We start from the raw sequence: 27,040 nt of genomic DNA, 5'->3' as shown, positions 1-27,040 counted from the left end.
GCACGCAAGAACACATCAGCTGAGATTGTCAGGAGCCAGCCAAGAATACAGGCCTTTGGTTCCCAGATCGGGGCTTTTCCCACGAATTGGCACTTTTTCTCTCTCTGGTTCAAGTGTTAAATATCAAAACCAAGAAGGCCTTAGAGGACAGGGAGAGATTTTCTACCATTCAACATGGATTTCTAAGCTTTGATGGGAAAAAAGTCCCTGGGGCGGGGGTGGGGGGTGGGGGGTGGGGGTGGAGTGTGCGTGTTGAAGAGTATCCTTGCACTTGTGGGTCAGGTTTAATGGCATATCTATGGGCGCCTGGTGCTCTTACCGTCCAGGTGGCCGACTTGGCAGTACTGGACTGCTGGAAGGACACGTCGAAGCTGTGCGGACCCGGGTAGTCAGTGTTGGAGGGGATGGCGGGCGACGGCGAGAGGGCATCGAAGGTGGAGCTGGGCTGTGCATAGGGCGACGGCGCCGTGACGCTGTTCTGCGCGTGGTCTGTGTTGTAGGGGCTGGTGGACGAGGAGCCGTTCTGAATCTGCTGGTCCATGCTGTTCAGGAGCCCCAGGTTCGTGTACTGTGGCTGCAGGACACCCAGAAACCCCAAAGTTAGCCATTTAACCTGCAGATCACTGCTCCAAATAAAGGCATCATTTGGTGCATGCATTCCACAGAGTTCCACCTCAGGTCCCTAACGCTTCACTGTTGAGGTAAAATGGCCAGTGGGTGACACACAGAAGCAAGAGAAGTCTCAGGTGCTCGTGCGTGTGTCTTTGTGTGTTTGTAATGCTCTGCACAGATCACACAGCTCTGATGTGCAGCTTTTGGAGACTGTGGTCTTCTCAAGAGCATTTGCAAGTAGAAGACATGCTTCTTCACAAACAGGACAAAAAGTGTCAAGTACTGAGTAGCTGATTAGGAATTCTTTACAATAAATTAATGCTACTTGCTCTCTCTCTCTCTCTCTCTCTCTCTCTCTCTCTCTCTCTCTTTCTCGTTTCCTTTTCATCTGCAATGGTATTCAAATGAGAAAGACTACAGAGCAGATATGTTCTCAAGATGATTTAAGCATCAGATTATTGTATATAGGACATATACACTATATAGTCTTATAATTCTAAATTTTGTCCCAGGATATCAAGAGTTCCTCCCAAGAGCGAGTTTCATGAAGACTGGAGAGGCACGGATAGCAGGGTCAGGAAGAAACAACTATATATTTTAACATGCTAGTATACCATCTAAACACAACATAATTTTCAATGTGTTTTTTTTATATTTTTATTTTCTATGCAGCAGTTTATTCTTTTCCAGAGTAGAACATGTCTAAGACAAATGTCCTCTAGTTATAACTAAAATTCTATATTTGATATAACTCAGACGTACGTCAACTCATGTAGCTCCTCATCCAGATGCATTTATGTGAACGGATCTGAGCACTGAGGAGGTACTCAGTAAGATGTTTGTGGAAAGAATGAATTAGTTTCTTCTCATTTAACCTGCAAAATATCTTTACTGTATTACTACCAGAGAGGGGAAGCAATTTGCTCAAGCATTGGCTAATAACCAAAGAGTGAGGATTTTGAAACCCAACCTTCTGATTCTGAGTTCAGGGCCCTGACCACGCCATCACAACTATCAGCCTGGTCAGATAATTCAAGTCATTCATACACCTGAGTTAAAATGGATACATTTTCAGCAGGGACCACCACCCTCTGGTATAGATTTCCCTTTGTGAAACATTCTGACACATGGAAATCTCATTGTTTCTACAAGTTAACAAAGGGAAGCCAAACGGAAAAGCAAGAAGAGGAAGGCCTGTGGTACATATTTTACAAAGGAAGTGAGTTCTCTGGCTCTTCAACTGAAACAGAACTCTGAGAGTCCCAGACTAAGTAAAACTATGGAGAAGAACAATCTCACAAAGAACTGACATTTGAAAAAAAAATAATTGAACTTTACATTTAATAAAAACATTTTACTAAACTTTACATATTTCACTTCACGTGGGGAGCAGAAATGGACTCTGCCATTCCATTCAGTCCAGAGAGCATCTGTCTAAATGTTAATGGTCGCATGCCCATTCCATTACATTTATACATTCACATTCCATTGCTGAATGCCACGTCCCCATTTGCTCTTCAAATAACTATTAATCTCTTTACACTTATCCCCATGCTGACAAGAGCAGCTGTTTGTCTCGCCTTCTCTCCTTTTGACTCCTATAGCTCCTATTCCTCTCCTCTCTTCCATCTCTAGCTTCCCCTCTTGACAGGTGCGCAAAACTGCAGGTAAGACAACTAGAGGAGAAAAAAAATAAAACCTGAAGCCTGTTCAAATGAGTCCACACCCCTGGCTAAATTAAAGCTGTTAAGATTTCAAAGCCCAAGGCAATAGCCTGGGAAGGGGATTGAAAAGATATTATTTGTGTTCAAGTTAAGGGTCAGTATACAAAGCACTCCTAAAAGTCCTGTAGGAATCAGATAATGCTCCCAGAGGCACGTGCTTCCCTACAGCAGTACAATTAGGGAGGCAGCTGTCCCTGACAAAAAGGACAAAGAAACTCAGAGAAGCACTTTCTCACTAGCAGTAAAATGTCTGTTGGGCCACCCCTTTCCTCCTCCTTCTAGCTACACAGAATGGAACTTCAGCTAATTGTGGGCTTGGATGAGAACAAAGAAACATGGCCCTTTGAATTTTTTTTCAACATATGTAAAGAGAAATGTTTTGGAACACAGCTTTAAAAGTCAGTGAGCAAACACTCAGCGCTTCTCGAAGGACTTAAGAGAAATGGAAACTCCATTTACTTTGGAGGCACAAAGGAGACCCTGGACTGAACATATTGGATGGCACCAAAGAAGCAGAAACTGTATTCCGAAAGTCATTAATAGCACTGTGGGTGCCGATGGATATGTTTTGAATGCCATAATTTTTAATTCCATTCCATACAGTTCCAGGTGAAATATTTTACTTAACAACAACAGGATTTGCTTCCAAAGCTAATGCCTTAATTTATAACTAGATTTCTCAGGTTTGGGCAAAAAGCTACTTACTATCCAAGGTGAAAAGGAAAGCACAATTCCATTTAAATTTTTCCCAAATTTTAATTGACATAAACATAAGCCAAGTAGTATACTCAACCATCTTAAAAAATAAAAAAGCATAAAACCAACACTAGTAACTTTGAGTTAATTAGCCTAAAACATAAACAACAAACCCACCAAAGAAATAACTTTTTTATTGGAAATCTACTTGGATACTTTTTAAAGCTTTATTTAAAAAGCAATGGCATAAACTTGCCATAGAAAATAGTACTTTAGAAGTTATTTAAAAAAAAAAAATTAGTGAACAACAACAGATTCTATTTATTTCTTTGATTTGAAGAGAGAGTGGACATGTTGACTATGTATGATTTGAAGCGAGGGCAGACCAACATTGCCAAGAAGAACAAGTGTTACACTGACAGGTCCTGCAAAATAATTTCAGGGCCCATTACATAATGTAAATGCAGAGCCTCTTGTTCATAAATTATTAAGAGTTCCAAAATGGTGATAGCAGAGAATTAAACAAAATGCAGGGCTCTTCAATGATGGCACATTCTGCATGCCTGTGAAGATAGTTCTGTGCCAGGTTAATGTGAATGATATTGGTCCTTTATTTTCCACCAAAGTGAAGCTGGTGGGGTCAATGGAGCAGTACTTGTGCACCTTTTTACTGTCAGCAATTCCATAAACACAGAGGGGGTAACTTGCATATGCTGGGATGCTAATTTAATGCCTATTTATAATGACAAATAAAAGAGGCTCAGAAGTTAGAACATGACACTTTTATATCAGTCACAAAAACTGCCCTTGGAAGAACTCTTTGGGGAGTCCCATATATCCCATGTCTTTTTCATGAAACTATTAGACTATTTGAGGTGGAATAGGAAGTAGATCATTCCTTTCTAACCACCAGGTATCTTGATTTCAGAATAACCTTAATATACTCTACAGTCCATGAACGAATGAATGAAAAATGTTTTCTCTCTATCTTATCACACCTGAAAAAGAAACCAGTCTTCTTTTACAAAATATAAAATGTAAAAATGAACGCAATTTGTCTCATATCTACTGTAAGTCTGATAAAGTAAAACAATCAATTTCCTCTAAATTCAAAGATGCTTCATTTCCTATAAAATAACTTAGAAATGGAAGACTCACTGCCTGGACCCAGGAAAAATACTAACATCTGTAGCTGTAATATATTTAGGTTCATCACAGACTAGCTGATCTGATCACAGAAAGGATGAAACACAGTTTGGTCACAGAGACTTAACATATTCCAGGTAATTACAGAACAGCCTAGGGTGTTCTGAAACATGAAGCTGGCATGATAAGTGTAGGTATACCCGGGGGCTGAATCTCAAACTGCTTGCTTTCTTATTAAGAAAAAAACAGTATAACTACCACTGCCAAATCTAGGAAGATTGTTTTCTTGTTTCTTTTTGTTTTTCTCCCCTCATAAATCCATTTGCATTCTCATAGCCATCTACAGACTGATGTATTTTTTTCATGAAAATTCCATCTGGCTACTTAGAATTAAAATGATAATATAGAAGATTAGATTTTTCCTGACTGGTTACTACTTTAAAAGTGTCCTATAAATGCAATCCCTTTAGTTTCATTTTATTTTTCTTTCCTGGATTACATTATTTAATTATCTTAAATTCTGAATATATTCTGGGCCTCAATTTTCTTCTCATCAGAAATAATGTATCGGTATATATTGCTGTAAACAAAACTCAATACAGAATACCTGGGTTTATACTTATTTAAAGTTGAGTATGCACTTACCTCCCTATAAAAGAATTTAACATCAGAAAAGGATTCCAGTCAAGTCATTTGACCAGTACAATGGAAACAGGGACTTAGATATAACTAGTGTTTCTGAAAATCTAACTCCACCAATTTATCTGTACGAGAGAAATTTCATAAGTCTCTTTACCAGTTATTACTATCTGTAATAGCTAATTTATGGCAACAATAGCCAACAGTATATGGCAAGAGGTTAATAAAAACTGGGAATGAGTGCGAAATCGGGGATAGAAGAGGTTGCTGCTGGGATATATAATCATAATTTATTTTCCTCAATTCAAATGTTCCCTTGTAACAGGAAATAATGAGGTGCCCAAACTTCATTTGGAAGAAATTATATTTATAATCCTTCACTGACTCTTAAATGAGGCTAGGGAACTGAACATTCTTCAGCACTCCTTACATTCCTGAATGGATCCTCGTAATGCAAAAGAACTGTGAACTTAGATTTGGTGATGTAGGGTCTAAGTCCCCACACTGCCACTAAAGTGCTGTATACCTTTAGGCAAGGTGTATGAGCAACCTGGATCTCGGTTTCCTATAGGGAGATTGATTCTGATGAGCAAATATAAGGGTGAGCCAATTCCAACATTCTAATAGGCATGACCGTCCTCATCTGCAAAGCTCTTTTAAAATACCATGAGATTGCTTAAAAAAATAAAATAAATAAATAAACAACACTTTTTCCTTTACACAGATTTTTCCCAGCCAAACCTAGAAATTTAAAATGTTTCAAACATACATAATAGTTTCCTCAGCTGATATAAACTTTCATCTCAGGATTCATGGAAGAACTGTTGTGAACATTCTAAAGCCCCTTCTGGGAAAAGAAAACTGTTTTCTTCATGACCCTGGCTTTAAAAAGCATTCATTTGATTATGCTCTAGCAGACAGTACTACATTTTCATCTACAAATATCAACAGGATAGTGACTTTTCAACAACCACTGCCTTAGGGAGAAATACTTGTGATTTTTTTCAGTCCTCTACCACCTGCATCACCTCAAAGAATGATAGTTTGTTTTATGCTAGAATTAAACACAGTTGACTTACAGTGCTCCATTCGAGTTCAAGAAGATATTGTGTTATAATGTCAAAATAGTTTCTTTCCATCTTAAGAATGTATTTAGCATCACATTTTTCTCAAAACCAGATTTTGTTAAAGTTTGTAAAATTTTATTTCTTTTGTAGTCCAAATGATCCTAAAAAGTGAATGCTTGGAGGTGAAATATACTTAAAACTTGTAATAAATAAAACGTGAAAGCAATGCATTTAAGCATACACAAACCTAGAAAGATAGTAGGCACAGAGAGTTTACTAGAATGTTTTGAATGTTTTATGTTCTGACACAAAGAGTCAAGATTGCTTTGAGGACCAAGATTCCATAACTTAGGAGAGAACTTCCTAAAAGCCACCAATGCCAGACAATGACAGGTGAGACAATGACAGGTGAGACAAATAAATATGAAGTTGGCTGATCAAGTGGACACAATGCAAACAAATATTAGACCAAGTATTTGAAAAGCCAGGACGTGTTAAATGGGTTGAAGTTAAAACTCAATCCAAATATAGCTAAATTACACTGTTGAGAGCTCAATTAAGAAAAAATAAACTTTAAACTCTATGATTTTAGCAAGTACTCCCTTCTAGTAATAATGACAAATGAACAAAATTATAACCATGAGCATCTGAATTCTGAAAGAAACACATCATCATTACATACCGAGGAAGCACTGGGCTTAGCAAAAAGGTATAATTTCAATATTCAGTAATTTTTAATCCAGGTAATAGAAAAAAATATACAGAGTTTCAATTTCTTTAAATTGAACCAAGAGTTAGTTATTAAAATTGGAACAAAGATATGTTTGAGGACATTTTCAATCCTTAACAATCACTATTCTGATAGATTTATTTAGCAGGTAATATTAAGACAAGAAAGTATATAGTAATGAAAACCTTTAGTGAAGCTCTGGCCATTTATATGGAAAGCACACCACTTTAGAAGCTCATCAATAATACTTTGTTGGTTTTTAAAGTGGGTCTAAAATATTTAAAAAGAATTTTGATAATGTGTCTGCTATCCCATATCAGAAATTATGACTTAAAACAATGGGGTGATTAAATGTGATGAACATTTTATCACTGAGGATAGCTTTGCTCACCATTACCTGAAACTTAAAACATTTCAATTACAATAAAATAATAGTGACCATCAAGATTTTTAAAAAAATATGAAACATTTTTAACATCCATATTCAATCCTCTGTATGAAAAGAATATTAGCAATTACCACTATTACTACTACTATTATAAATACTCTTTCTGAGTCCTTCTTAGGTCCGTTATTGTGTTCAAGTGTTGCATGTATTTACTCCTTGAATTCTTGTGAGCGAGGTGGCATTGTTATCCCATGTTTTATACATATTTTATAGATGAGGAAACTGAAGCTCTACAAGATTAAGTAACTTGCTTAAGGTAGTAAGTGACAGGGCCCAAATGTGAAACCAGTAAATCTGGTTGGAGAACCCGCTTTCTTAAGTAACCTTCATTCTGATTTCATGTCAATCAGAGTCACTCAAATTTCTGTATGCAATTTTTATCGAAGTTATACTCAGTGTAAGCATACTTTTTCATATCTAAGGAAAATGTTTTCCATTGATTAAAACAGGATATAAAACTTTAACTATTCCTAGAATATGTGAATTGCAGAGTTAGAGACTGAGCTCCTTGGACTTGAAATTCACTGCAAATCTGATCAGGTCATTCGTAAGCTTGAGTACAGTGAGTGGGTTCCAATTCTCTTTGAATGAAGTTTCCAAGTTTTTCAAATGGCCTAGGCTGCATTATTTGAAACTCTCCCTTTTGATCACTAAAGAAAGATCAAATAGGCATTCCTTCAGTTTTTCAAAAGTGAAAAACTCCTTCAGTCCTCAAGCCTTTTGCACATGTAGCCTATTCCCCCACTTATCTTGCAGGTTTTTGTTTCAATGTCTTTTCTCAGGAGAAGTCTTCTTTGCCCACGTAGCTATTCTTTGTTTCACGCTGTCATAGCACTCTAACTTTCCCTTTGCATCATATAATTATAATTGAAATCAATTATTTGAGTTAATTTTTAATGTTGGATTTCTCTGCTAGACAATAAATTTATGAGATAATATATCTGGCATGTTTAATGCTGATTCTCATATCTGGAAGTGTCTAAGACACAATAGGTGCTCAAGAAATATTTATTAAAAGAATTACATGCAATACCTTTCAAAATAAAAATCACTTTCAGAAACTATCTCTTTTATTCTAAGACAACTAAATGTTGATTTTTATGCTGAAATAAGTCTGTCTCCAAATTGAATTCATCTCCTTATATTACTGCCAGATGAATGTTATAGTACATCTCCAAATAATCTTTGTGACCTTTACTTGGTGTTTTGCTTTTAGCTGCAGATTTTATGGGAACTAGTAGCAGAATAGCCAGTCCTGTCACTCACAAGGCAATGAGTAATGCTTGGTAGCTCACACCTAGTTGGGAAGTTTATTAATGAGCTTCTACTTCCTGAAAACAAACACATACACATTTTTGTGCCAAGGCAGTGTTTTTTACCTGACGGTCTAGATTTTGTTTCTAGTATATCTAGGTCAGCAATAATAATTCAAGTCTTTATGGTCATATAATTATTCACTACCTACCGATGGTGCTTGTGGCCAAATGCAGGTTGCTTAGGAAAGAAACCAACCAGAAGAAAAACTTAGAGAAACACATTTGTTTCTGGTAGATAGGCCACCAAATTGGTTCCTCCCTCTTTAACTTCCATGATTTTCTGCCCAGTAACCCAGAATTCAGTTTAGAATAATGTCATAATTAAGGGCTTATAAATGTATGTTTTGAGAAACTGAGATTGTAATTTATCAGATTTACAAACCATTACTTGCAAATGGTCTGAATTCATGACTTCATTTCCCAGACTTGACAACACACACTCAGAGGTTGAAATACTAGTGTTTTTTGTTTTTGTTTTTGTTTTGTTTGTTTTGCAAAGGGAAAACTAAAGCATGAAACAACTTCTGTCTTACTATTCTATACATATTCAAATGAGGAACACTGTTTCATGAGTTCTAATTTGCTTTTTCAAGTTCTTCAGTGATTACTACATTTTTCATTATATTTGAGATAATTAAAGTTTTTAGTTATTTACTATACTTTGTAATTAGACATGGCGACTTATATAACATTGGATTGTTCCTTTCAGCTGTCACTTTTAACTGCAAAATAAAACTGAAATTTCCAGCTATGCAGAAGACATGCCTTACTTTGAAAGACACTCATCTATTCATTTCATTCTATTTAGCCCATTATGAAAGTAACAATCAATCAATCGGCTTAATAATTACAACAGCTCATTAGTGTCTTATTTGAACAGAAAGAAACTGGGACACCAGGTTTAAGAGCAAAATGACAAAGATTTCTCAGATATCCTTTAGTAATGACACCATAGAAAATAAAAGGAGAAAGTGTTTGCAAATGATCAAGCTATTCACCCAGTGCAAACCATCCACATCTCTGGTGATGACCAAGAGACATGCAGGGGACAAAATGAATCAAGGGAACAGTGTAGAAGCAAGCAAACACTTTTAAAGAGAGACTGCAAAGCCAGATAAAAATCCAATCTGTTCATTTTTTTTTTTTTTAAATCAAACACATTCTCTGTTCTCATGGGTAATCAATTAAGTGAAAGCAGCCCACACTTTACACTGTTTACCTCTGTTAGAGTACAAGTCATTCCTTACTCAGGAAACTGCCCTGTCTTTTAAAAACTTTCTTGCCACTTGAAGTATAATGGAAATAAATAAATACCTGGGCTCATTACAAAGAAGAAAAAAAAAAGACTTGCAAGATGTCAAGGAAAACCATATGATTCATTACATACATGTGAAGACAGGGCTTGTACAATGTGTGTGATGGTTTGGCTTTTTGCACAGGTCAGTTACAAAGAGCCATTTCTGTAAGTATATACAACAGACCATGTTGTTATCTGAAGATACCTCTTCAAGCATACCCCACGTCCTCCACCCTCCAAGAGTCTTCAGTTTAGAGCTGGGAGAAGGCATCTGGTCCATACAGAGGGTAATGAGGGAAGAACAGAGAAAAACAAGAGCTCATACGAAGGAGGGGTTATTCTGAATGGGGGGACCTGAGAAATTTTTAAGACTGAAGTAGAACCCTAGAAGAGTTTTAAAAACTGGCAGGGATTTGACCTGGAGATAAATATTTGGGGGGTGGTGTCGGAGTATAGAAAGAAGGCAGGAAAATGATCTTTGCTGAAACCACACTGTTCTGAATTTAAGCCTTTCAAGCTCTTTGGGATTGTCTATTGAAATGATTTCCCAGGCCTAAGGCTTATAAAGGGCGTTCTGCTTCACCCAGTGTTACCAATCTTTCTGTATATCTTGTAGAATCCTCAACCTTATTCTAGTGACAGAGTCTCGCATGGTCTATTTAAAAGTAATCAAGCCATTCCGAAAACATCTGATATTGCCCTTTGAGCGAGTAATGGTTTTCCTTTTAATTCTGACTCCATCAATAGAGTGACACTAATCCAGACTGATTTGAGTAAACAGGGCATATTCCCATTGTCTCTGTGATCTGAGAAAGAATAAACTTGAGAAAGATCACTGCCTGGATTGGAAATGGCCCCTTTGGGTGTTTTGCACAAGCTTAAAAGGAAAAAGAAAATGCCTGTACAGAGTTCTTTCCAAGGCAAGCACACTTTGGGGGTGGTAATTCTCATCGGGGTATTATACTAAACTGCATCTATTAGTGGCTTTAGCACCAATAAGAAAGTAGAACTATTTCTTTTGTAGTGTTTCCAGAAGAACTGATGAGAGTGTTTCATAAATTTCCGCCTCTGGCAACACACCACAGTTTGACTCAAAATTCCCTCTTTCAGCTTTTATGAGGATCTTTTTTTCTTTTTCTTTTTTTGGCCATTTAAGAAACACAGACAAGATGCAATTCAGTTCACAAGTTTTGCATGAGATATCAATTTACACTGTACACACATCCACTAACATTCCAAAAATGTTTCATTCTGGCCAGTTATTCCTTCACCTAGAACCAGCATATGCTTTACCTTAACACCAGTCACTTATTTTTAAGTTGACAGGTGAATATTATCCGGTGAAGCCATCTTAGCTTCAATCTGCTTGAGTTTGTCTTTGGAAAAGAAACTTAGAGTGAATAAATGTAGTCATTATGAAACATGAAATAAAGAACTTTCCAAATTTTTTTTTTTAGAGATAGAAAGGAATACTTCTTGACTAGTATAGGTGTGCTATATTATCAGTCCAAACAAGACAATCAAAAGTGAGGAAGTATAAAGTCTTCTGTTTCTGAGAAGACTTTATAGACACAGCATTTAACTACTTATTTCTGCAAAGAAGGTTTTGTAGCAATGGGCTATTTGTGGATATCCATTGCTTCCTCTAACGTCTGCACAACGTTAAAGGCAGGACAATTACATGCTAACATTTAATAATTTTCCAAATCCACTTTATACAAGTCCAGGATTTAGTTGGTGAGGTAGAGGAAGGAATGAGCTACAAGCTTGGACATCCCCTTGTTTATCCTAGAGCCCAGTTCTCCCTCCTACCCACTCCCTTTGACTTTCAATCAAGTCACTTAGTTTCTTTCCCCAAGAACCTACCCTCTCCTGTCCCACTATTATCTCTTTAATTGCCTACATTTTCTTCTTGGGTGAAATGGAAGCAATGAAGGAGGCTGTGGAAAGAGAGGCTATTAATATGGGTAAACACATGCCTTCCCCCGATATTTATGTTCAAATCTTAAATACAGATGTGTATCCTTGTATGAAATGAAATTTGAAAAAAAAAAAAAAAATTGTAGCAAAGATTTAAAATTTAAAAATACCAAGATCATGATTTTTGTTGCTGCTGTTTTTTGTTTGATTTCAGAGGTTATTTGTTTCTTAAATGGGACATTCATATTTGCTTCTGCTCTATCATCGCCCAACTAGAACTGGAAATTCTCATTTCTGGACATATGTCATATTTGGTAGATATATTGTGTCACACTTAACTTTAGGATTACTGTTTGCATTTAGAGCAGTGACCAGAGAACAAGATTTTCTTGTCCCAATTCTAAGATGACTATGTGTATTTAATAAATAAAGTTGATACTACTTAACATGGAGAATCAGTCTGGGTTTTGTTCCCAGATTTGATTAATTTTAAAAAATGTAATTATGGAATCCCTATAAGGGTAAGTCACCTTATCTGTCTCAATAGAAGTCTAAGGAATGAGAACAGGAAAACCTCAACTTTACCTAACCCAACCAATCCTTTGGGCTAATTCTTCTCCCTCCCTGCGTGATGCCACTTACCATCCCTGGAGCATACAGACAAAGTTTTCAATCTTGAATTCTGAACACTGCCCATGCTTTCGAAATACGCATGGGTTCTAGCTCCTACTGAGATAAAAGCCCGTATCACCTTTAGTTGCTATTTCTACAAAATATTTCCATTTTGACATATTCAATACAGATCAGTGTTTAAATCAACATTTTCTTTCCAAGTCAATACATCATGCTCTTTTATCTGGTCCTATGCAGTTCTCCTTGTATTTTTATTCATTTTTTCTACCCTCTACACAGAATGACCTTCTTCCCCTCCCCCCTTCTACCCCCGGCTAAATTCTGATCTTCAAACTATGTGAAATATGACCTTTGTCGAAAACAGTTTGAAGCCATTTCTCTGTCTTTGAGAACTTTTGGTGTCTTTTACCAAAACGTACCTTACCTTTTGGTGTCTTTTATACCGGAGTCATTTATGAACAACTTATATGCACTCTAGGGTTGTGAATGCTCGGAGGCCAGTGGCTGCAACTTCGTAACTTCTGTTTTCCTTATGTTGTCTTGCACCGTAACTATACTTAATTAGCTCTGTAAGTGTTAGGTTGTAAGGAAATACTTATTTTCATGGGGGAAATAATCTAAATGCTTTGTGGCTGAGATAGTAAAAGCACTCTATTTGGTTTACAGCCAAACTTATACGACTTTTTCATTAAGGAGTAAGGGGAAAATAATGAAATAAAGAGTGGGGTCTTTGTGTATAGGATGGCCATATACTTTGTCTTGTAACTAGAACACTTTTGAAAGTGAAAGTGGTACTATTAATACTTATATTTGTATGAACATACTTGCATAAATAAGGACAAACCAAGACCAAGGGTTCTTAACTTATCTATGGCAGGGGCCATGACTATTAAAGAGCTACAGGCAGAGAATACACAAGTCATAGGAAACTTTAGAAACAATCCATTTCTACCCTTTCATAGGTCCCAGAAAAATGATGGATATTCTTGCAAAACAGGCAGACAATGTGCAATGTAGAGAAATGGGTTTTATATTTCTAGGCCGTCTTGAGCAAAGCCATTTATCCTCTCCAATTGTGCCCTAGAACAGCTCCCATTACACCACTGCTCTGTGAAAATCCTTCCATGGCTTATCATTGCCACTATATAAAATGTGTTATGACCCACCATGAGCCCACTCTAGCTTGCATTTCTAACTTTATTTCCTAATTCTTTCATATGTTCAATTCCATCTGAACTATTTAACATTTCTGAGCACACCAGAATTCACCCTACCTCTCTTCCTGTGCTGTTGCTTGTTTCTTCACCTGAAATTCTCGCTCCCTCTTACATGTCTAGGACTTAGAAAGAGCCACCTGTCCTTCCAAGTACAGCTACATCCCACATATACATGTTGACTTTCTCAATCCTCCTGCTTCAAGGTACTGTCTTCCTCTGAACTTTATATCATTTTCCTCACCCTTCTCATATGACACTGAAGATCTATCCTTTGTTATGACTGTGTATATTCATTCCCCCATGAACTGTAATAGTCTTGGTGTAGGAACTGTTTCTTACTCATTTTTATAGCCTATGCACCATCTTATATGTAACCGTTGCTCAGTAAATATTTTTTAAAAAGAGTATGTCTGTCTTTCTTATAACCTAAGTTTCTCCCCCTCAACATTACTACTCATGAATATTACAATTTCACTTAAGGTTTAGGCGAAAATTATAAAATATTTAGAAAAGTAGCACACTAATAAGCCACTACTCACTATTTTCTTGTGCCTCCAAAATGTGTTCATAAAAGAAGACTAGGAATATAATTTATAGTTTAACTTTTGGATCAACTGTTTTACTTTGATACCTCAATCCATTCTCTTCCAGAAACAAAATCCACTACCCTATCACATACCCTTTACAGGCAACTCAGTCCGCTAAATTGGCACTGGACAATAATGACGCATCAGTCATCTGATTTTTTTCTCATCAAACATTTGAAGGAAAATTATGAGTCTATTAGGCTTGGAAACATTTTTATCTTCAAAATAGTTAGACTTTTATGGCAAGACCCAAGTGATTTTTCACTGGGATGTCTTTTTGGTAGCTGTGTTTGCTCTTCCTTTTTTAGCAACATAAAACAATTAAAAGCTAAAAATGTATTTAACAAAGGATAATGTTTAATTTCATATTATTATGAAGGGAGGATTTTTTTACCTATCCCCCTCTATCCCACCAGCTCAGGTCCCACCCCCAAAAAATCATGTCAACTCAAAGAAAGCTTGGGTACATCTGTGGTAACATATTTCTCAACTGTTTGACCCATATCCTTCCTTGATAAACATAAAATCTCATGACTTCAGATGTATACTCCCTCCACAGGAAAAATATAGGACCTAAATTTGGTATATGCTCATTGTCCAAGAAAACTTCAGCAACTTTGCATTTAGAAAATGTATGTGGTAAGATGAAAGAGCACCGGTATTTTTTTGGTTGCTATAGCTAACCCAGGCATTCATTCATGCTTCCTACTGTACTCTCCATACTCCCGTTGCGGATCACTGCTCTTCTAAAAAACAAACCAAACCAAACATGCTTTTTCCTTATCGAGGTAAAGGATAAGTGATTTATTACCACCACTCATTTTTCCAATAGTAGTGAAGGAAGGTATGAGCCATGATCTGTGATCTAAGATCTCTTTCTCCCAGTCCCCTCTGGGCTTGAGGGCAACCAGTTGTAAAACATGAAGTATAATCTAAGACTGCAGCATGCAGTGGGGAGCACAGCCGGGCTGACACCTGAATCAAACATACAGCCTCTGCTTCTTACCTGCTGTGTTTCTATCTAAGGTGTTATACATCTCGGAAGCACAACATGGGAAAGCTTAAGCTAATACATTTACTATTAAGAGAAAAATCACTCCCATGGGAAAAATGTGATTCAGCCTTTGGAAACAGTATTAAGACAGGAAAGACTATTTCCCTTGACAGGCCCAGAGGACAATTATGGCAATGACCTGGACTCCAACAGCTTATACTGCTTGCTCCCTTACAACTTTTCTTTTTGCTCTCAACTATATTTGCACATCACTTCTTTACGGAAACTTTTTTGGAGCCTCTACTATGAATCACAGCAGCCATTTTTAGAGTGTATTCTATCTCTCCTTGGTAGTAAAGAGAAAAAAGTTTAGGTAAATGGGATTCATTTAACTACAGAAAAAAAAATCATTAATCTCAATTTCTAAAGAGAGGTGTTTCAATATCCTAGCCTTGAAGTCCCTTTTACTTGTAGAATGCTGTAACCCATTCACCAAGTACCTTTGCCTCTTCATCTAGAACCCTGGATGGGGATTTTTAATAAAAATGCCCTTCTAAGGAGGAGTTCGAGAGTTTCTCTCTCTCTCTCTCTCTCTCTCTCTCTCTCTCTCTCTCTCTCTCTCTCTCTCTCTTTCGCGCGCGCGCGCACACACACACACTCTTCAGTATTTTGGCAAGAAAATTGAACTCAAACTTAATCTGTGAAAAATTTTCTTTTTTTTTTTGAGCCTCTCTCTCCAAATCTGAGACCAGTCCCAGAGGCTGTGTCATTCCAAGCCTGGCACACTGGAGTGGTGATAGCTTGAGGCCTCTCCATTGTAACCCAAGGATGGAAACTTAAGCCCTGCCTGTTACATCCTGCCCTGTGTTCTCCTCCCTTCCGGACCCTTTCCTATTCTTTAACAGCTTCCCAAAATCCAGCTCTGTTTCTGGGGAAAGAATACAGAAGTTGTAGAAAAGGGGGTAGAGAAGAAACAGTGTTCTTGTACTCTTTTTGAGTTATCACCCAAAAGAAGTAACTAGCATATTAAATTTGAAAGTTATTTTGAAGTCAGAGAACAGATTATGGTTTTAAAATAAGTTTCGCTCTCTCAGGGAGTTACATGCCTTTTTATTCTTAATCTGACCAATTTTTAACAATTCTTATCTGATAATAGTAGATTGCCATTTCTGTATTGATAACTACTAATAAATGTTACCTTAAGTTGAGTCCCAAAATGTTTTAGTGTTTGTATTAAGTTTTAGGATTCTCAGAGTTATGTACTACTAGGCATTTCACATACTCAGATGTAGAACTGCATTTTTACAGAGGACTAAACATAACCCTATACAGAAAAGAAAGCTGTTCTTAACAATGGAATGGAAACCAAGCCCTGAAGATAATGCATAATACAAAGACTGGCAGAAGGATATAACATTCATGGCGGCAATATACAAAAAGATGCAGGAAAGTAGAGAAATTCAGCCATGTTTTTTTCATGGATATCATCTATGTACATTAGCAGCATTCCAACAGAAAACTGCTGCCTTTTTAGACCCTGACCACAGGTTTACCTAAAGTTTTCAAAAACTCAAACCCATGTAAAGGTATTTTCTTTCCTCATACTCTCACATACAAGGTGACTTTTTTTCCTCCATAAAAGTCAATAATTCCTACAGGTATCTTCTAATCGCAATATCTATGTATTTTTTCCTTTCATGAGAAATAACCATTTCTCTCCACTTTATGTCAACTTTATACTTTTCTTATAGATATCGCTAAACCAACATTTGCTTCTACCCCATTATACTCAGACACGTAAAGTCAAACCCCAGCCTGCTTGTAAATACTGTGCGTGAAATAGCTCATGAACAAACACAAAGTCAGATACTATATGACCGACGAATCATTTTTGTCATGATTAAAACTGGACAATATTGGATCAAATAGAAACAACAAGATAATCTTAAAAGTTACCTCTTTTTTTTTTTTTTTTTTTTTTGATTAGTTAGTAACATTTTAAGCTAACTTTCAATATTAAAGTAAAACGAGAAACTCAAGTTTCTCCAGTGAGGACAAGCAAGCTGGCTGAATGTTTTTAAGGAAAATCGCCACTTCCTTTTCCTTCATTAGATAACTTGATATTTCCCCTGTTATATTTGCACAGCTCAGGTGTCTAGACAATTGCATGGTCCATATGACAGTGCAGGCCCTGCTTTGCTGCCCTTTGCTAGTTTCTACCGTTTGCAGTCTGCACCAGAAGGCTGTGTACTTTGTTTTCATTTTTTTAAGGCGCTTAATTGGAGTATTCCAGTCTACCTTTCCAAGCATTCACCTGCAAGCATTTTCATCCGACACACTGAACTCGCTCTCCCCACACTGCACCCCCCCATGTGATTAGTGTCAACACAGCTGCCCTATTCTGAGGAATGTAAACTAATATTGTTGTTAGACCTCCCTCAACCTTAGGAAACTTCCTCAACGTCTTACAGTCTCTTCAGGAGTTTTTTTTCTTATACCTTTGCCCACTGATTTCAATCCCTGAGATAAACTTGTTGAGGAGAATCAGAGAGGCAAACCATCAATTCCTTAAATAAAACCCTCCACGCTAAAATACACACTGACATGTATGCATGTGTAAATATTTAATAATGCATCTCTCCAAAGAAGTTTGTCATTACACAGTGAAAGTCTAAGTTAATTACCAGACAATAGAGACATTATTGAAGTTCCCTCAGGATTTACATGAGTCTCTGGATTGATAGAATTCAAAAAGAAGATGGTTTTAAAAATCTCACCTGATTATTTTGAAAAAAAGCTTCATTTGCTTTTAGGATGAAGTCTGGAGACAGAACTGAGAATTTAACGGAGTTAAGACACAGTCAACTAATTTTTCTTACTAGTATGTGAATACTCAACAGTGGAGTCACTTCGGTGTATCTAGCAGAATGTGATCTGCTCTCTCACTTTGTTCTTATAAAAAGTGATTTTATAAACTCCTGAATAGTAGGTTTTTCAAATACATAACGCCACCCAGACATTTTTATTTTCTCCTACTTTTTCATATTCTACTTAAAGAATAAAAATCTTACCATCACCACAGAAAACATTAACCAAGAAAAGGAGATTACTATACACAATTTGCAAAAACTTTATATTGGGTGACCAAGAACCACATATATGTAAGCTTTTATTTATAATACAAAAAATCAAAAAGCATCTCTAAATGGAGAGCTAAAATTTGAAATCCTTACCTCACTAAATTGAGTCTGGGCATTGTTTTCCAGGTACAACATGTTAGCTGTAAGATTGATCAATGCCGCTGTCCTCTCTTCTGGCTCCAGGATTTTGCCAACCCCCCCACCCCCTCTGAGACCCTTACAATAGGAATCTACTAAGAAGATAACAGAACTCAAGTCCCTCTCTCTCTTTCTCTCTCTGTACATAATTTTAGGTTCCCTAATATATACCCAACTATAGGCATGAGGGGGCGGGACTCTTCTCTTTACCTGTCCAATCCATCAACTTCCACCTGGACTCCTCCACTCCAATGGAGTGAGGCCTCTCCCATCTCATTAAGTAGCTAGAATTCCTTATCACCAATCTTTAAAGAAAAAGAAAGAGAAAAAAAAAAAAAAAACAGGGGAGACAGACAGGTAAAACTTTCCCTTGTCTCTTTCTTAAGAAAGTGCCCTCCCTCCTAAAAACAAAACAAAATCTACCCAAACAAACCACAAACCATACCGACACCAGGACTTACAGAAGGCATTTCAAAAAGTTATTTTACACTTTGCAACTGAAAAGTAAAACTTCAGATAATGCTTTTGGAAGGGTTATTTTAAACAAAACAAACACCTAAATGTGGATTACACAAAGTTAGAAATTAGTGGAAAATACTCAAATTCGTGGTTTTATATCCTCAATATAAAAATAAAAAAACACTGCCTGATAGCTGAAAAGTTTTCAACTTATTCTCCCCAGAGAAATGCCAGTGGTTTCATACAAAACTATGCCAAGATAAGCCACTTGATTTTTCAGAGCATGCTTCAATAGCAATTTAAACCATTGGTCCCGTTAACTTGTAAAAACAAACAAACATCCATATTATGTACAGGGAATACAAATCCTGGGAAATGTGCCCATTTTTTTTTTTTTAAAGCCCTTTAAAAAAAAAAGAAAGAATGCTTATTTCTATCACTATTTCTGGAGACATGGAATCAATACAATAGCTTATCTAATTGAATCTTTATTTTCTCTATTGTATTTAGGTTTTATTACTGTTCAAAGATAATATATTTTTCTATAAACAGGTAATAAATTACTAGTAGAAAAACTAAATCTTAAAGTGTGAGAGACTAATTAGCTTTTTCCTTAAAAATATATTTATATAAATACATAAGAACATTCATGTAGAATCTGGCCTTGGTTACCATGATTTAGTGAGGATGAAACTCACCCTGATGGTTATTCTGTGAGTCACTAAAATACTCACATTGCTGCTGAGTATTCTACATAATTCAGTTAGGTTTATATCTAAACAGCACTCCCCACCTCCAACTCAGGAAGCCAATATCCTCTGTCCTGCCTGCAATTTACAATTGGCCAAGTTACCTACAAGTGAATATTTAGATTTTTTCTAAAAATTAGAAGAAGATTAAAATAAATTAGAAGTCAGACTAGATTAGTATATCTATTTTAGAAATTAAGTGTGCAAATATATTCATGACCTTGGATTTGCTTCCTCTTTACTTCTACTTCCGTATTTATAAAATGCATGTACATAAAGGATGATGTGATCTTTGGGGTGATATTTATTTTAAAGCCTCTGAGTTACTGGTAAGAATGTTTCCGTTTTTTGCAGAAAATTCAGTAACATCATTTGATCTCAAGTGTCCAAGAGTATGACAACATTCTTTAACACTACAAATTTATATCAGACATAATATTCATTTCCTGATTGGAATATTGTGAAGATGACCCCTTACTATTTATAATTAACCAAATAAGCGCTGACAACAAACAAACAAACAAACACACAAACAAACAAAAACCTTACAAAATGAAGTATAATTATTTGTACTGTGTATTTAAATTCTACACGACCGACAGCTTCAGGGTCAATAGTGGAAAGCAGATGGTCACTTCCTTGGAGCTGTGCTCTATTCCAGCTGTTCAAAAATTTGGGTGACCCTGGGAATCACTCAAGGTGCTTTTTAAAAACAGATTTCTGGATCTGACTCTTCAGGAATGTGGCCTCCATATCTGTATTTTATACAGCCCACTAGGCAGGTCTGAATGTGTCAGGCTTGGGAATCAGTGATCTAGGGTAAACTCCATTAGCTGACAAAACTACCCAGAAAGTCATTATTGGATTCTTGTTTTACGCTACTGGGGTAGTGTAACCATTTGAACCTTGAAATCTAGGGTTCACAGTCTCAACTCGTGATGATATTCTATCAAAATGTAAACAAATTTCATTTTTCACAAAGTCAAAAGATTCCCATTAGGATGTGATGGACTAAAGAGTCAAACTCCATCTATCTGCCACCTCAGCCTTCAGCTCAATCAAGTCTGACTATGGTCTCTAACTAATATACCTACCGAGATTGTGGACAACATCTAAGACATACGTATCTTATATATAAGATATGATACATCTGCCACGGCTACTTTGGGTAGTCAAAGGAAGAGAGCTATGGGCTGGGGGTTACAGGAGTAACTAGGAGGCCAGGCTCTGTTCCCAGCTTTGCCTTTAGCTAGCTCTGTGCCCTTGGGGCAGGTTACTTAACCACTCTGGATTCAGGTTCCTCGTTTATGAAATGAGGGGCAGAACTAAATGATTTCTAAAGAGCATTACAAAGATAAGAGTCTCTGTCCAGAATTCACAGAAGTGATTGAAAGGATTAGTCACATTTTTCTTATTTTACTTGAATATTTGTACCTTAATTTGCTCCTCTCTGAACTACATAAACAAAGCAGTCAAGTTGCACATATACCAAATTGCTTAAATGACATAAAGGAAAAGGTATAATGTGTTGGGGGTAACTTGTGTTTGTTTGTTTTTGCTTTAAGATATCCTCACAACAACAAAAATTAGCTAATAATCTATTTAAATTTTAATTTAGCACAAATATTGCCATAAAAGAGCTAATTAAAGTACATCTGATAATGATTAATTTCAGAATTAGTGTGAATACCTGATATAAATATCACACATTTATTTAAGCAGAAAGTTATTTACTGCACTTGCCACAATACAATGCTTATCCTTGGATCTCAAAGGTTTAGTAATGTGCATTAATTTTCCTAACAACTTAGTGATGTAGGTAAGTATTATTATCCCTCTTTTGCAGATAAATAAACAAACTCAAAGACTTTAAGTGGCTTTCCCAAGACCTCAGGAGTCAGAAAAACTCTATTTACAGCTCATAATTTTCTATTCTCAGACATTTCCCTCAGATTTTTCACAGCTCACGGCCTCAGAATTAGATGTCAGCACTGCCCCATGGATGAAGATGACATTGCTATAAATCCAGTGTGCTGGCTGCAGAAGTTGCCCAAAATATGGGATAGCATGTATGTTTTCCTGAAATAATATTGTTAACATTTTGTTAAATACCCTTCTCAACAGTTACTTATGTAAGTGTTCTTTGTATATTAAAGATATTAACCTCATCATAATTGCTGCAAATATTTTCCTGCCGTGTGTGTGTGTGTGTGTGTGTGTGTGTGTGTGTGTGTGACTGGTCTTTCAGGCTTGTGTCTGGTTTTGTGGTTTGCTTTTTGGTATAGACAAATCCTATTTTTTCTACAGTCAAATTTTCACTTTCCTCTTATGACATTATTTTTCAAACCTAATTTGAAAGGTCTTTCCCAGCCCAACATTATAAAATTCTTCAACTATATTATCATCTGTTGTTATTACGGCTTTAAAAATTTTTCACATGTAAATCTTTTAACTCGCTGGAATTTATGTTGGTATGAGAAACAAATGAAGAAACACTTGCCACCAAAATTGATAACTTATCCTCATCATTTTATGAAATATTTTTTCTCTATGATTTGACATGCCATCTTTATAATATACCAGTCTCAATAACTTCATTTTATATCTCTATGTGAGAAAGTTAAGCAAGTATATAAATTCTTGGCACACAGAATATATTTGTTTGAAGCTCTTAAACCATGTTATGTAAGATTGGGTAGGGAACAATATGTATGGTACTTAAACTCTAGAAAGTAAAAATGGAAGTATTTTGTGCTCCAGGATCTACGAGTATGTCTGCACCCAATGATTAGGGGTAGGTGTAGAGGGTATGGAAAGGCTTAGTGGTCATGAAGCCAACGAATGTAGATAAGTGTTTCAGTGGGTGCTTTCATGAAGACCTTAGTTCTGTTGGATTGAAAGAAAAGTTAGGATAGGGGTGGATTAGGGTTAGGATTGGGTCATCAGTTATTAAAGAAAGATCGGTGACTTGTTTTCACAGCAGCAGTTGAGACTCCAAGAAAGAATATGCACCTGGTTCTTAACATATCAATCTTTCTATGCTTTAACCCCACATCTATCTGAGTGAGCTAGAAAAATATCCAACACTGTCTCCATTTTCTCCCTTTCCCTTTCGAGTCCCCTCACCATCACTTTATCTTTCCTAAATAAGACTGATCATGTCACTCTGCAGGATGCATCAATGCCAATGGGACAAAACCAACTATTTCCACAGGAGCTCAAGGCCTTTCAAAGTCTGGCCCCAAACTATCCTCTCAGCCTCACCTTCTCTATATTTGATTCTGCTTGCTGCATGGCCCCTGATGACCATTTGTGCCACTCTGCTCTGTCTAGTCCCTCAGTTTAAAATGCCTTCATTCTCTTTACATGATAAATTAAAATAGTTTCAAAATCTTTAAATGTCACCTTATGAAGAGTTCTCCAATTCTATAGCTGAAGTTCAAAATCTTCTCTTATATGAATGTGTATTTTAAAAGTAATAAAATACTACCTTACAATGCAAAAAGTTGTATACTTGTCTGTCTCCTCTACTAGGCTATGACTATTTGAGGCTGTAGTACATTTCTGTTCATCATATCACATTTAGTGTATAAAAGCTTGATGAATATAAGTTTAACTAAACATTTTAATTCTATAAGAAAGAACTTGAAAGTTGAACAGTAGATTCCTTACCCAAAGTATTTACTATGACACAGATGATTTTCCTGTAGGAATCAATGCACAGTATCTAATTAAAATAGAAAGAGGAAAAGAGGATGCTTTCAATCCAGGCACAGTACTTCAAATCCTCAATAATTATTTATCAAAAAGGAAAATTATCAGCATGATAAACCTGCAATAGTTAAAAAAAAAAAAAAAAAAAAGTTGGACTTTTATAGAGCATGTGTGAAATTTAAGAAATGTTGGGACTTTCCAACTTCTGTAGCAGAACGTCAATTAGATTATTTTAATGCTAGCTACCATAAAGTTAAAGGATGACAAATAGAATATCCTGAGTAAAACTGAAAGCTCTAGTCTTTCCCAAGTTATTTCTTTCCCCTCTCACTTCAGATAGGTGAGAAGAATTAACATTTGCAGAAGTTATTGAAGGCCACTGAATTAATTCACTAGATTAATTTTCTCTTTAGTACAAGGCTAAATTCCAAAGCAAGATTTAAGATCACATCATTTTTAGGGTCACAAGCTAGGCTCTGAAAAATGTGTAAGCCTTATAGGCATAGAAGGGGAGATGAGTTTTATCCTAAATCCTAAGTTGTATTCAAGCAATAAGTTTTTGTTTGTTCATTTTGTTTTGTTTTTTGTAAACCTTTGAATAGAAGTTAGAATGGTGGGCTGGGTTTAGATTCTCTCTCTTTGTGTTTTCTTATGGGTCAGGTACTCTTCAAAGAACTTTATATAACAAACTCATTTAATTCTCATAAAAATCTATGATTTGTATATTGTTATTATCCCTATTTCAGATGACGATGAAGACACTGAGATACAGACAAATACTAAATGGTGAAATTGAGATTAGAACCTGTATATTCTGGTCCCCACATCCACACACTGTGCTGTACAGTTAGATAGTATGTTCATATCTCCTCCCACCAGTATTTATCCCTCCTCCAATGTCACGTCCATATCAGTCTTACAGCTCATTACCAGATCCCCAACTCTATGATTCTAACAACAGAATTTTAAGCACTTCCCCAGATTTAGATTTTGCCTTACCTTTGAAGGGCTCCAAAACAGTCCAAGTAAATAGGCATACATGTGTACAGAGATAGAATCATCACTCCTAACACTGCCATTCATTTTGCATTTTAAAAAGTTTAGATTATAAAAATAATGTGACATTTATAAACAAAACCTGAAAAATCAAAATAAGAAATAAATGCCACGTATAAGCATACCACTCAAAGAGAATTATTGTTAAAAGTTTCCCTGGTCGTTCTCCTATGTCTATATATGTATTCTAGAAACAAAATTAGGATCATACTCAACATAATTTTTTTAAGTTATCATAGTATTATAAGGATTTTCCCATGTTAAATATTCCTACAACTAAAACTACTGGGTCAATGGTTATACAGTTAATTTACTTGTTAGGTACAGAATCAAGTTATTTTCTAAAAGGACTACACCAAATTGCATTTGTCTGATGATAAGGACCACAGAATTGAGGATTATCTTTTCCAACTTTACAACAACTGTCTTATTTTAATATGAATCCCTTTGATTGCTAGTGAGACTACAAGTATTTCAATGTGATTATTAGCCCTTTGCATTCTTCTTTAAATGATCTATTAATGTTCTTTGCCTTCCCCCTAATTCCTATCCCATTGGAGTAGCAGTTTTTCCTTGTTAAAAAAATATTAACACTTTGACATATTTGTCATATATTTTCCGAGTTTGTTCTTTAGCATTACACATATTGAAATAAGAACTCTGATTACTTTGTTACATGAAACTAACTTCTTTAGTCATTTATCCCAGAAGCTAGAGGTAATCACTGTTAAAATTTTGGTGTATTCTCTCACAGAGATACACATTCCACACAACACTGTGTGTTTTACAAACTGTACATGTGATAGTATATATTAAAGGTAAATTTTGTTAAATATGTATACTTGTGTTTATATAAATATGTTCATATACCTATTTTTAAAAATTAACCTATTAATATAACTGCATACTCAGGTAATTACATGTTGTTGTTGTTTTTTAAATACTATGTTTTAAAATTGCTACATAATCTTATTGAATTAATTTAGCCATTTACCAGTAATTGCATTTTCAATTTGCTTCTATTTTTAAACATTATAACCTTAAAGCAAAAAGTATTACATTATTAAACTACATAATCAGAAGTTTAATTATTCAATTAAAAGATAGAAATAATTTAAAGGCTAATAGATACTACTACATTGATTTCCAGATATTATACCACTTTTTGTTTAGACCAACAATGTAAAACAGCGCTCACTCTACCACATCATTCACAGATACTATTATGTACAATATTTTCACTATATTAGACTAAAAACTCACAAATAAAATGAACTTACTCCTATTGCTATTATACATTAGTCATTAGGGTAAAAATACACTTCTCCATTCTCATTGATTGGTCAACTTTGGAAAGAGCAGGTCTTTAAATCAAACCAACCTGTGGTTGAAAGCTGTTGTGTTTACTTAGCTTCTCTAAATCTTCATCTGTAAAATCAAACTATCATCACATATCATAACATTTAACTTCCTAACCAACTCTATAGCAGTAATTAGTTTATGATAGGTTTTAAATAGATTTCAGTACCCTTGTATCATCTTGTTTATTCATATCTGTCATTTTAAACATGTCTACTAAATGCCTTCTATAAATTCTTATTTTTTTAAACATTGTATCTTCTAGTGTTTCAATAGATAGTCTGATTAAAACAATACTTCGTCCCTTTCCTTTCTACTTACTGCCACATCTTCCAAATGGCTGTTGTCACAGTAGGTGGTCATCGATGATGCAGTCAATTGCCAGCTTGAAGTAATGGAAAGAACACACAGAAACCTGGGGTCCAGTTCTCACCTCCATGATTTTGAGTTAGTCCCTTTTGTTTAATGGATAATGAAAAAATATTCACTCAAGCTAATTGTACAGCACACTACCTTTCCTTCTGGTTCCACACTGGGATGTTTTCCAATACAATACCAGCTTTTAAATAATTGACCCTACTAAAAACCATAGGAAAGACCACCTAACTTGTCTTTTTAAAATTAAGTTTATTGGGGTGACATTGGTTAATTATATAGGTTTCAAGTATACAATTCTATAATACATCATCTGTATATTGCATTGTGTGTTCATCACCGAAAGTCAAATCTCTTCTACCACCATATATTTGACTCCCTTTACCCTTTTCTACTTTCTCCCTCTCCCCTCCCCCTCTGGTAATGACTGAACTATTGTCTGTGTCTATGAGTTTTTGTTTGTTTGTCTTAGTCATTTGTTGCTTTCGGTCTTATATCCCATATATGAGTGAAATCATATAGTTCTCAACTATTTCTTTCTGATTTATTTTGCTTAGTGTGATAATCTCAAGATCCATCCATATATGTTACAAATTCCAATATTTTATGATTTCTTACGGCTGAGTAATATTCTATTAAGTGTATGTACCATATCTTCTTTATCTAATCATCTATCGAAGGACACTTGGGTGGTTTCCATATCTTAGCCACTGTGGATAATGCTGCAATGAATATAGGGTTACATATATCTTTAAGCATAAATATTTTCAAATTCTGGGGGTAGATACCCACAAGAAAATTGCTGGGTCATATGGTAATTCTATTATTATTTTTTTTGAGGAAACTCCATACTGTTTTCCATAGCGGCTGTGCCAATTTATATTCCCACCAACAGTGTATGAGGGTTCCTTTTTTCTCCACAGCCTTTCTAACACTTGTTATTATTTGTTTTGTTGATGATAGCCATTCTAACAGGTGTGAGGTGATATCTTTTTGTGGTTTTGATTTGCATTTCCATAATAGC

The 27,040-nt window shown here is 35.7% G+C and overlaps 1 protein-coding gene across 7 annotated transcripts in view; it reads right to left on the bottom strand.

The window, feature by feature from the left end:
- TP63 (tumor protein p63) overlaps positions 1-27,040 on the bottom strand; it is a 218,005-nt gene that overhangs the window by 73,520 nt on the left and 117,445 nt on the right. For 6 of the 7 annotated variants that reach the window (XM_074329390.2, XM_019743157.3, XM_019743159.3 and 3 more), the window contains exon 4: positions 320-574. In XM_074329390.2, coding sequence (XP_074185491.1) covers positions 320-574 — 255 coding nt within the window. Of the gene's footprint in view, positions 1-319; positions 575-18,259; positions 18,452-27,040 lie in introns of those variants that run through there. The other variant, XM_019743158.3, reaches the window with a different exon arrangement.

The sequence above is a fragment of the Rhinolophus sinicus genome, chromosome 17 (assembly GCF_057876585.1).
Source record: "Rhinolophus sinicus isolate RSI-liver-muscle chromosome 17, RSI-T2T, whole genome shotgun sequence".
Lineage (NCBI taxonomy): Eukaryota > Metazoa > Chordata > Mammalia > Chiroptera > Rhinolophidae > Rhinolophus > Rhinolophus sinicus.
Note: the sequence above shows the minus strand (reverse complement) of the source record. Positions and strands in the feature narration are given on the sequence as shown.